Genomic DNA, 12,843 nt, shown 5'->3' on the forward strand with positions numbered 1-12,843 from the left:
ATTAAGTTTATTACCAAAAAACAAAACGGAAAATACCCTAAATGTATTGCTAGAGAACTATTTAAATTTATAATGTATCAATAGGATCAAATGCTATATAGCTGTTACAAAAGAATGAGGTAGTGCAGTATGTATTGATATATTTAGACCTCTAAAATATATTATTAAATAAAGATATTCTCAGAAAATATACTCAGGTTTGCACATGAACCTGTTGTTATTGCTGATAAGTGAATTTGTAGAGGTCAAGGGTTACAGAATCTTCTAATTTTCACATGGTTTTTATAATGACCATATATAATTTTTACAAATAAATAAAGGTACTGTTCATCTACATGTAGTTGTCATCTGATATTCCCTATTTTTATATTGTTATTTGAATAGTGGTATGGTCTTTTCTGAAAATATAAAAATACTTTTAGAACCATTGCATTGAGGCTGGGCGCCGTGGCTCATGCCTGTAATCCCAGCACTTTGGGAGGCCGAGGCGGGCGGGTTACAAGGTCAGGAGATTGAGACCATCCTAGCTAACACGGTGAAACCCCGTCTCTACTAAAAATACAAAAAATTAGCCGGGTGTGGTGGCAGTCGCCTGTAGTCCCAGCTACCCGGGAGGCTGAGGCAGGAGAATGGCATGAACCCGGGAGGTGGAGCTTGCAGTGAGCAGAGATCGCACCACTGCACTCCAGCCTGGGCGACAGAGCGAGACTCCGTCTCAAAAAAAAAAAAAAAAAAAAAAGAACCGTTGCATTGAGTTTATCTGCGGTTTATCTTACTCTAAACTGGAGTTACTGTTCTAATATAAGAAGTTTATGGTATTTTTATTAATTTTTTTAGATTATTGTTTAGAAAAGGAAAACAAATATGTGGTGAGAGTTAAAAATAAGATATAAATCTATTTTTAAATGTTTGCTGTGCTGTTTTTCTGTTTCAGTTACCTAGAAAAGTACGAGAAAGTTCATCATTTTGGGGAGGATGATGATGAGGTACCACCAGGCAATCCAAAGCCACAGCTTCCTATTGGTGCAATTCCATCTTCCTACAATTACCAGCAACACAGTGTGTCGGGTAAATATCACTGCAGATTAACAGGATATAGGTCCGCAGTTTTGAATTAGGAAAATAGACATCATCCAATGAGTTAATCCCTTCCTTTGCACATGAGAACACTTAAGGCCTTAAGGTAATGCAGCTTTCAAAGATTGACATCTAATTGGTATCAGAGCCCTTTCTCTCACAGGTTACTTGAGAATTTTAGTTGCAGGGATTTTTAGTTATAAAACACTTTCACTTCCAAGTAATGATTTTTCCTTATTGCTCTGACTAATGATCAGTTTATCCTAAATAGTCACTAAAATAAGAAGAGGAAGATCCTGTTAGGGTTCAGGAGACCAAGAATTTTCTTATAGAGTCTACTAGATTTTCTAACATTAATGGTATTTCCAGCATCAGAATTCTCAGAAATGTTTCTGATTATTCTATTTTCCTGCGATGGTACCAGGAAGATTTTTTTTTCACTTGTCATTCTTATAATGGTTATAGAGGAATCCACAGCTTGAAAAGAGCTGGACTCAAGTTGGAAAAAAATCAACCCCAGTGTTGATACTCTCTTGAGTGGAGTAGACAGGGGCTTCAGTTTTCAGTGGCTCTGGAGGTCAGGACTGTGATGACTAGGAAGAGAGGTCTGAGGAGGTACACATCTTTGTTTTTCCACTCACTAACATTTGGCCTAAAAAAAAAAAAAAAAAGAAGAGATACTTGTTTTTCAAGCTATGTTCTTTATAAAAATTATAATTATGCTAAATATTTATTATTATTATTTACTGGTGCTAGTTCTGTACTCTTACAGGTTATCCTTAGATTTATACTGTCTCATTTGTGGACTATCATCAGTATCATCAACTTTTTTTTTCGTATTATCTATTTTCAAAGTTTCTTAAAAGTTGAATTTGACTTCCTATTTCTTCCCTAATCAGTAATGACTGAAGAAATAGAATCTTTTAGAATCTGCGATCTCCATTAGAAGAGGCTTCATCTGATGCTTTTGTATAATTGGGGTAGGGGTGAAGCAGGGAGTGCCAGCCAAACCTAGCTTTGTTTTTAATGAATAGTTTTTACTGCAAGAACCAAGAGTAAAGGAAAATATTTTAAGTCACCTTTAGAAATGCTTGCTAATAGTTTATGCTGATAAGGTAAAATGGGGTGACTTGTTAGGTGATATGCTCCTTGTTTCTAAAAAGAGCTAATGACCATTATCTAATTCAAGGATGTTAAAAAAGATACTCCTACATCGAATGAGATGTTGTACTAATGACCTTTAAAGATCATTTTCAACTTACAACTCTGTATGATCCCTGTATTACAATAACAGCAGAGCTATTAATCCTTGTAAATTAAATAGACTTTGGTGTCTGCTACTACTGTTCCCAAACAAACACTTTTCTATGTTTGGTCTTGTTTAAAATAGATTTTTTTCCTGAATCTGTTTTTTCCCATTTTCTATTGATCTACTTTAAGAAAGATCACGTGAAATATTTTTGGTATTTCGGAAGCCTATAATGAAACTTACTGATAGAGCTGCACAGGTTAAAGGAGTGATAGAATTGTTTAACCTGTTGTTATAACAACCCTTTTCTGATATGCTATTATATGTCTGATTTGTTTTAAGAGAATCTGAACAGTTATGTTTTATATGTAACGTGTAATGAAGTCAGGATTGGAGATTCATGAAGAGGAAGAAACTGGGAACTGATGGGGAATATCAGATTACAGAATATCTAATTCAAACTGAAAAGGGGTAGAATTTCAGAGCAGCATTTATACTTTATATTTTTCTAGAAAGAGCCATAGCAACATCATGACAGTATTCTAAAAATTGACATGATTATCAATATATAAAGCAAATAAGTCATTAATTTTTCTTTTAATGTGTTATTAAGGAAAATAGAATAAGCTCCGTGTGTGTGTGCACGCATGTGTTCTAAAAAAAAAAAAAAAACCCACCAAAATGAAATTATCTAATGTTAGATTGAGAGTATTTAAAGAAATTTATTTAGAACTTTGAGAAGATTTGTATTTACATCTTTGATCATACAGCCTTATTCCCCTTGTAGCTTTGGATAAATGTATTTATCTAGAGATACTTTTATTGTTGACATTAAGAAAAGCTGTTCAAAATATTTTGAATGGTAGTATAATAAATTTCAGTGGTCAGTAGTGCTAGAATATAGAACATCGTACACTGATAGAATGTGGGCCTGAATTTGCCTTTGAGGATATTGACTACTTTTGGCCAATAACTTTAAATGGCAAAAAAAAATTGTGGGTTTTGCTTTAAGCTTTAAGATTCTTCAACATTGGCTTCAGTACATGGTGGTTTTTATCATTCATTTGCATAGGTTTTCATACTGTTTTTGACATTACATACCTAATACTTCAGTTTCCTTCTTTCTCTGTTTTTTTCCTTGGTATTGATTGGATACAATCATTTCTGCAGAATTATTAGGTGGATTATTATTATTCTTATGATTTAATCCAACTCAATCATTTTAGTAAAGTGAAGCCAAGTACCCGGTCCGTTTGCATTTTTGGTACTTAAATTTTGGGTTTCAAGCAGGAAGATATAAAAATTTTTTATTAGCTATATTTGAGTAAAGATTTTGTTTAAGCATTACAACAAGACATTTGGACTACAACAATCACTGCCAATATAGATGGACAGAATATATTGTAGAATTTCTACAGTGTACATAAACAGCACTCCAGGAACAACTCTCCCTTTCTTCTAAATTGAAAACAAAGAGAAGTGACTGCCTCAGATTAAATTTGTCAGTAGTGACCCACTTGTATAAACTTTGAATCAAGAATGTTGAAAATATGGGTGGGCGCGGTGGCTCACACCTGTAATTCCAGCACTTTGAGAGACCAAGGCTGGTGGATCACCTGAGGTCAGGAGTTTGAGACCAGCCTGGCCAACATGGTAAAACCCTGTTTCTACTAAAAATACAAAAATTAGCCAGGTGTGGTGTCGCATGCCTGTAATCCCAGCTACTCAGGAGGCTGAGGCAGGAGAATTGCTTGAACCCAGGAGGCGGAGGTTGTAGTGAGCCGAAATCCACAGCACTCCAGTAGCCTAGGCGACAGAGCAAAACTCTATCTCAAAAAAAATAATAAACTTCCCACCTCATTCCAGTTATAAAATTATAGCTACTCAACCATATCTCCTTGAGGGAATGAAAGGAAGATCTTAAAATTTTATAAGCATTTTCTCCTACGTAATTATCTTAGGAATCTTTACCAAGGAATTTTTAATTCGCCAAATGATTATAATAAATTGGTGCGTTCAGTGTTATCTGAACTTCCAAATGAATCAGACTTTGCTATTAATGTATGCAGTCTCCTATCAAATGAAAGCAAGCACGTCATGCAACTTGAAAATGATCCTAAAATCATCACTTTACTACTAAATGTTTAAATATGATTAAAGGATATTTCATAACTGTTATGTTTATCTTACTCTAATTGAAGATGTCTTTGACAGAGTCCTTCTGGTAAGGATGTATTGAATGGAGTATCTGTCATTTTACAGTAGGAAATAGCACAATTCTAAGATCATATTGAAAACATAAACTTTAGGGCTGTGACAGATAAGGAATACGGGTTCCACATTTTTTTCTGTTCAGATTTACCTGAAAGCTATGTGGAATCTAAAAATGTAAATTAATTATTGCTAAGACTTGGCTTATCATCAGTCCAGTTTGCAGTGTAGAATATAAAAATCTCCTTCTATATTCATAGAAGTTTCATTACTTTTTCTCCAGATATTTATTTTATGTTACTTATGAGAAATTTCATTTATAAGGATTATCAAAAATGAACAATATATTCTTATTGTCCAGCTTTAAATATTGTAAACAATCTGCGTCATAGCCATTAATAACTGTGTTGTGGAATTTCTTCATTATGTTGGAGACACTCCTGGAATAGGTTAGAATTGAAGAGATGTGTCTCTTCAACTGTCTGCATTTGGAAATGAAATTTTTTACTTACATAGTTTTCTTCTGTGGTATGTTGTGACAGTAGATTTCTGCTTGCATCCTACTTAAAGAGATTGTGTGTGTGTGTGTGTTTTTAACTTCTAAAAATATTCAGATATTTCTGAAATATTCTTTTGTTATTGTTGTTAAGAGACAGGTCTCACTTGGTTGCCCAGGCTGTAGTGCAGTGACTTAACCAAAGCTCACTGGAACCTTGACCTCCTGGGCTCAAGCAATCCTCCCAGCTCAGCCTTCCAAACAGCTAGGATTACAGCACACACCACCACAACTAGCTAAATGTTAAATTTTTGGTAGAGACAGCATCTCATTATATTGCCCAGGCTGGTCTTGAACTCCTGGCCTCATGTGATCTTCCCAAAGTGTTGGGATTATAGGCATGAGCCACCATGCCCAGCCTGAAATATTCTTGAATGTTGAAATTTTAGTTTTTTGCCTTTTCCCTTAAACTTGTTACAGCTTTATTTGAAAAAATGTACTTGTGATATTTGTCTCAGGACATAGTTGCCAAGGTCTAAACTACCCCAGTTAGGATTCAGTTATTTTTAAAAATACAACATTTTTTATATATGTGAATTATGATTATATAGTATCTTAGTGTTCTGTAGCCCGTTTTATCCCATCTTCAAAGTTTTGTAAATGTTTTAAATTAATTCTCCTGTGGAAAATCTTAGTTGCTTTGGTTTAGGCACAAAAGCATGAACCATAAAAGTAAATATTTATAACTCAGACTTCATCAAAATTAAAATTTCTGTTTAAAGACACTTAAGAAAATGAAAAGATAAGCCACTAACAGGGAGAAAATATGTGCAAAGCAAATATGAAACAAAGGACTCATTTAGAGTATTTAGAACTGACAATATTAAGTGCTGGCCAGGATGGAGCACAATAGGAACTCTGTATATTGCTGATGGAAATGCAAGATGTTATAGCCACTTTGGAAAACAGTTTCACAGTTTCTTACAAAGTTAAGGATACACTTATGTGTGACTCAGCAATCCCACTTCTAGGTATTTATGCCAGAGAAATGAAAAAAATATGTCCCGACAAAATCCTGTCTATGTTTATAGGGAGATTTATTAGTACTCACCAATAATTGGAAACAATCTAAATGTCCCTCAACTAGGGAATGGATAAACAAACTGTGTTTAGAAAGGTATGGACTACTGATGCACTTCTCAACATGGATATGAATCTCAAGAGCATTTTGCTAAATAAAAGAAACCAGACAACGAAAGACTATATTGTGTGATTCCACTTATTTGGCATTTTGAAATAAAATGATAGGAAAGTAAATTTGATTTGTAGTACCTAGTGGTAGGGGATGGAATTGAGCATGAGAAACTTTTTGTAGTGACAGAAATACTCTATTTCTTGACTGTGATGATTAAAACTATACATCTGTCAAAACTTAGAATTGTAGAACTAAAATTAGCATGGGTTTTACTATGTTAATGATATTGCAGTAATTTGGAACAAGCCCATTGAAATGCAGTAGTAAAAAGTGCAGATTAGTCTGGGCACAGGGCTCATGCATGTAATGCAGCACTTTGGGAGGCCGCAGCAGGAGAATTGCATAAACTCAGTAGATTGAGACCAGCTGGGCAACATAGGGAGACCTCTTTCTACTAAAAATAAAATTAGTTGGGCATAGTGGAGCCTTCCTGTAGTCCTAGCTACTCAGGAGGCTGAGGTGGGAGGATCACTTGAGCCTGAGAGATTGAGGCTGCAGTGAGCTATGAAAGCGACATTGCACTCCATCCTGGGCAACAGAGCCAGACATGTCTCAGAAAATAAAAAAAGTGCAGCTAGGTCAATTAAAATACTGATTCAAAAATATTTTGTCAATGATGGCCAAATGGTATGTACATTTTGGTATTTTAATACCTTTTCAAGAATGTAATTTTAATTAGTAAACCTAAGAAGTTTTAAAAGTTGAACGTTTTGAACCTCTAATCAGTTTATATTTTTTATATATATTTATATTATATTTTATATATATTATATATGTATATTTAAAGCTGTGTTCTGTATTCAAGGGATATTCACCATAAAGGTATCTGATCTTTGATATACTTAAGGTATTTTTTTTCTTTGTTAGATTATCTGCGTCAAAGTTATGGGCTGTCTATGGACTTTAATTCGCCAAATGATTATAATAAATTGGTGCTTTCACTGTTATCTGGACTCCCAAATGAAGTGGACTTTGCTATTAACGTATGCACTCTCCTATCAAATGAAAGCAAGCACGTCATGCAACTTGAAAAAGATCCTAAAATCATCACTTTACTACTTGCTAATGCCGGGGTGTTTGACGACAGTAAGTTTTAAGCTGAATGTATTATATAATTCTTCTGTAAAAGTTTTTTTTTTTTTTTTGAAGGTTTTTAAGGAGAAAGTACTTTTTTTGTCAACATAATAGCGATCTTTATTTTCTGTTTTTATATTATGCATTATTTAAGATAATGAATGTTTGGGGGGTTTTAACCTTAAATATTTGAATAGTAATTTTGTCTCAATGTTTTTGAAGTAAAAGTCCTGGTTTTTAAGTTGGAGTAATATATAGGTTTCCTGAGTTGAGATGATTGCTTGCTACAAGATTTTGACAAAACTAGGATCTGGAAGAAATTGTTTTCTGAAGTCTATTTCTGCTAATGTGTGGCTATAATTTTTAACTAAAATATTTCAGGTCAATGCATTTGAAAATTTGTCTTCTAAATCATCAAAGTAAGGCTTATCAAAGGCTTCATATCATTTTTACTTGTAGGGTTTGCTAGTTGTGGGTTTTGATAAATCAAATTCTTCAACTCTTCTGAAATTATCTTTTATTAAGGCTAGATTACCACACAGATCAAATTACTCAGTTTTCTCTTGCAGTTTAATAAAGATTTAGAAATAATATTTTGAAATCTTTCCCTGCTCGGTTTTTCTTTTGTAAAATATCTGTGTTAGCTGAAGTTATTGGTATAAAATTATTTCTTGCTTTCCGACTCTCCCCAACTCCAACCCCATTTTTTGCCAGAAGTATATCTTATTCAAGTATAAGGTATTGACATACATTGAAAGTATTTTATCTTTTAGGAAATTATATATATAGCACAGTAGCAGAGTCTTTGAGAGAACTTGTTATAACATTTTATGACTTTTTGTTTTTATCTTTAAATAGTGAGATGTTTGCAAAAGAATTTATTTTTCTGCAATTTGATTTGGGTCAAGTAGTGTTTTATTTGGGATTATTTAGGTAGGATTCTTTGAAATTTGGTACATATTTTATATTGAAAATGATTCTGAAATTAAATAAAAGTAAAAATTAGTTTCTTAACTTGCCCAATACTATCCTTGGTTACATGGATGGGGATGTGGGAAGAAAGATGGTTAGTTCTCAGTTTCTGTCATAACTATGAAGATATAAATTTGATGGCTTTTCACATCACTTTTATATTCTTTGATTTCCGTTATTCTATTATGATCTTCCAAAATACAACTTTCAGCATTTAATGTAGAATGGAGTTGAAAATTGTTTCACATTTTTTAGAAACCTTAAAATGAAGCCTTTGAAAAGAATGTATATTTTCAAATCAGAATAATTTTAAGTCTTAACATTTAATCATTGAATAGGATTACATGTAAATAATTTAAGTTGGGTATATGATAGAAGTAATCTTACCAGTTTGGGTGCTCTAAGACAAGACCTTGTTTAGACCGAATTTATCTTCATGCATTCTTCAGCCATTTTGTTTGTTTAAAAGACGAAATTATTGTGTAGTATAATAATGCAAAATAGCATTAATTTAGTAAGTGCCATTTGGGTACAGTTTCTATCATTCGAAGTCACAGAAAATTTAGTTCCACAGTACATAGGGACTTTATGAAGACCTTATATTTAAAACAATAGTTTCATATGATAAAAATAATTCTCTTTGGAGTTTGAAGGTTATAGACATTTTTTATTTGGTTGGACTTTGAGAGGCTTCGATTTGATTTTTAGGGCATGAGATTTTAATTGAGAGAGAAATATAGATGCCAGTTCTTTTAGAAAGTAGAATATTTACATATTTTGTGTGTTTGAAGAAGTATAATAAAAATCCTATGTGACAAGAAATTTCATTTTTCAATTTTATGTTTCTGCCCTGTATTCTTTTCCCAGGGATGTTATTTGCTTGGTGGGTTTTTTGTTTGTTTTTTTGGGTTTTTTTTTTTTTTTAAGAGACGGAATCTTGCTCTGTCCCCCAGGCTGGAATGCAGTGATGCAATCTTGGCTCACTGCAACCTCCGCCCCCAAGGTTCAAGTGATTCTCGTGCCTTAGCCTCCCAAGTAGCTAGGACTACGGGTGAGCACCACCACACCTGGCTAATTTTTGTATTTTTAGTAGAGACAGGGTTTCCTCATGTTGGCCAGGCCAGTCTCAAACTCCTGTCCTCAAGTGATCTGCCTGCCTCGGCCTCCCAGAGTGCTGGGATTACAGGTGTGAGCCACCATGCCCGGCCCCTAGGGAAGTTTTTTATAAGGATTTTTCAGGACAAAGAAGACTTTGTCTGTCTTTAGTGGTGTGTAGGCTTCATTTTGCTGGTTAAGCTGCTACTTATATATAAATTTGATATTTTATGAAATGCTTTTTGAGGTCACTGTAGTTAATTTGTTTATTCAAAACATTTACATCTGTTCTTTATATTATTTCCTCACGATCCTAAGGTCAGTAGTAAAATCATTAGTAAATATAATTTATGTTTAAAATGTTGCTATTTCTCACCCTTTTAAATATTTTGTAAGATGAAAATTCTTATTCTAGCCAGAGTACTTTACAAACTTTATTTTACTCAATTTTAACTAAATATTAGGTTCATACTTAAAAGGTAATAAGACTGCCAAGAGTCCATAAATCTCTTATGAGAGAAAACATACCCGCTTGTTTTGCTTGTCATAACATGTCCAATAAGGAAGCTTAAGATTTTGTTTTTTTAAAGATTAACGTTCATAACACCTAGTTTTTCTGTTAACAGTTGTCATTATATAATTTTCTTTTGGTTTCTAAAAGCAGTAACTTTCATTACGGAGCTAGTGTGATAGTTGATAAAGGATTTACTTAATTTTTAAGGGGAAAAATACATTGTATCACAGCTTAGACATTTGAATCATACTGCTTTATAGTCTGATCCCATATTGACAATTCGAGCTAGCAGCATAAAGGAGAAAAAATAATACAGGATGTACCTATCTATGTGCCTTAAGTTTTTTGGTGGGGAAGTGAGGGCCACATGTGGATGAGAGACAGAGTGTTATTAAGAAGAAGCTTACGAAAACAGATGGTTTGACTTTTCAAAAGTCATAAAGTTGTTGATAAAGCAACTTTATCGAGAAACACAAGCATGATGTAGGCCTGAGAATTTTCCTTAAAGGAGATTTACGGGAATTGTGGGAATTATTTCCATGGAGTGCCTTGCTCTCTCTGTTTTTTGAAGTGTGAATTATGCAAGTATTTCTGAAATTAATGTGAAGATCTTAAATGATAACCTGGAAATTTAATAGCAATAACCTCAGTTTGCTATTTTAATATTTTTCTTCTGTATAAATGAAAGTTACTGTGGAGTAACTCTTAAGTACTCCACTTCTTTATTGTCTGTATAATTATTATGAAAAAGAGTATTATTAATTTGTAGGAACACAAATTTTCTTTAAATCTAAAACCAGTGTATTTCAAAAGAAATTATTGTGACTATCATTTACTATAAAATAATTTTTAGTGCACAAGATATATTAAGATGTAGTTTTGTTGTTTTTCCAAGCCTACCTATTATTAAATAATTAATTGAAATAATTTATTGCATTTTATTGAATGTACTATTTATTTATTTGTATTTTAGCTTTAGGATCCTTTTCCACTGTATTCGGAGAAGAATGGAAAGAGAAGACTGATAGAGACTTTGTTAAGGTGAATCATTTTAATTAAAATGTTGAATCATTGAGTTACATGCAGCTAAGCCAACAATAGATCAGTGGTTGCTTATTTAATATACATAATACTACCTATACTTTTATCTTTACCTAATACATATGCCATACACAATGATTTTAAAGTTGTGATTGAGTTGAGTGAAAAATCTTTTAGAATACCCACGAACAGACATAAAATTTTCATTGATTTCCGTGAATAGTAACAACAATAGCAATAAACAATCGAATGACCCTCTTCTCAACTGGGATTCTGAGAATGGGTTTCAGGAAGTTTTCATTTTTATGTGTTCTGAAACTATGCAATTCAGAAAGGAATGAAGGGCCAGACCTGCCATCAAATCCTCAAAAAGAATAGGTCTAAAAGATTAGTAAGTGTCCATCTAGAGGAAAATTTCTGGGAATATATTTCTGAAACAAAATGTAGTTGTGAATTTCAAGTGAGAAACTACAAAAAGACTTGAACAAATTGTTTTCTCACTTACACTTGTCTAACTTTGCTGGCTTTCAAGGAAATATAGGATGCTTCTTTTATTTACTCTCTAAGGGTACATTTTATAGTATTACTATTAATAGAACATTATTGTTTAAACACCTTTTCTTTAAAACTCATGAGATACATTCAAGTATGATTACTCTTCATTCTTGCTGTGACTTAAGCTAAAATTTCTAAATCTATCTACTTTGTTTCTTAAAAGTAGCTCTCTTGGGCTGGGTGTGGTGTCTCACACCTGTAATCCCAGCACTTTAGGAGGCTGAGATGGGAAAATCGCTTGAAGCTAGGAGTTCAAGACAAGCCTGAGCAACAAAGCTAGACCCCATCCCTACAAAAAAATGTATATATTTTTTACTTCATTATACAAAAATATTAAAGAATTAGCTGGGCGTGATTGTGTGCGCCTGTAGTCCCAGCTACTAGGAAGGTTGAGGTGGGAGGATTGCTTGCTTGAGCCTGGGAATTTGAGGCTGCAGTGAGCTATAATTGTGCCACTGCACTCTAGTCTGAGTGACAGAGCAAGACCTGTCTCTAAAATCAACCGATAAATCAATAAAAATAAATAAAAAATAAAATGATACCATGGTGTTTTAGGGAACTACTTTATTTTTTATTTTCATTTATTTACTGGTATTTGATTAATCACTTAAATATTAAAAATCAGTTGTAAAAATTTTGATATTTTCCAGACAAAATAGACTAAGTCACAGAACAAAAAGAGACAAAAAAGGTAATTACATAATGAAAAAAGGGAGCAATAGGGCAAAAGGATGTATGTAACAATCATATATGCACTCAACACTAGAGGCCCCAGATGTATAAAGCAATTATTAGTAGAGCTAAAAAGAGATAGATCCCAATACAATTATGGTTGGGGACTTTACTCACTTTCAGCATTGGACAGATCATCTAGATAGAAAATCAGTAAAGAAACATCAGACTTAATCTGCGCTGTAGACCAAATGGACCTAAAAGACATTTATAGACTATTTTATCCAACAACTGCAGAATATACATTCTTCTCATCAGCACATGGAACAGTCTCTGGGATAGACCATATAGTATGCCACAATACAATCTCAACAAATGTTTAAAAATTGAAATAGTATCAAGTGTCTTCTTATATCGCAATGGAATAAAAGTAGAAATCAATAGTAGGAGGAACTTTGGAAACTGTACAGATGTTAATACAAGAAAATTAACGTGCTCCTGAATGACTATTGGGGATCAAGGAAGAAGTTAAGAAGGAAATTTAAAATGGAAGCACAACATGCCAAAACCCATTGGATACAGCAGAAGCAGTCCTAAGAGGGAAGCTTATAGCAATATATGCCTACATCAAA

At 33.3% G+C, this 12,843-nt stretch overlaps 1 protein-coding gene across 1 annotated transcript in view; it reads left to right on the forward strand.

The window, feature by feature from the left end:
• The window catches only part of ARID2 (AT-rich interaction domain 2), a 186,821-nt gene that overhangs the window by 89,541 nt on the left and 84,437 nt on the right, over positions 1-12,843 (forward strand). The window contains exons 4-6 of the mRNA XM_054445013.2: positions 935-1,068; positions 7,156-7,374; positions 10,917-10,984. Of these exons, the coding sequence (XP_054300988.1) occupies positions 935-1,068; positions 7,156-7,374; positions 10,917-10,984 (421 nt within the window). The remainder of the gene's footprint in view (positions 1-934; positions 1,069-7,155; positions 7,375-10,916; positions 10,985-12,843) is intronic.

This window comes from Pongo pygmaeus, chromosome 10 (genome assembly GCF_028885625.2).
Source record: "Pongo pygmaeus isolate AG05252 chromosome 10, NHGRI_mPonPyg2-v2.0_pri, whole genome shotgun sequence".
NCBI lineage: Eukaryota > Metazoa > Chordata > Mammalia > Primates > Hominidae > Pongo > Pongo pygmaeus.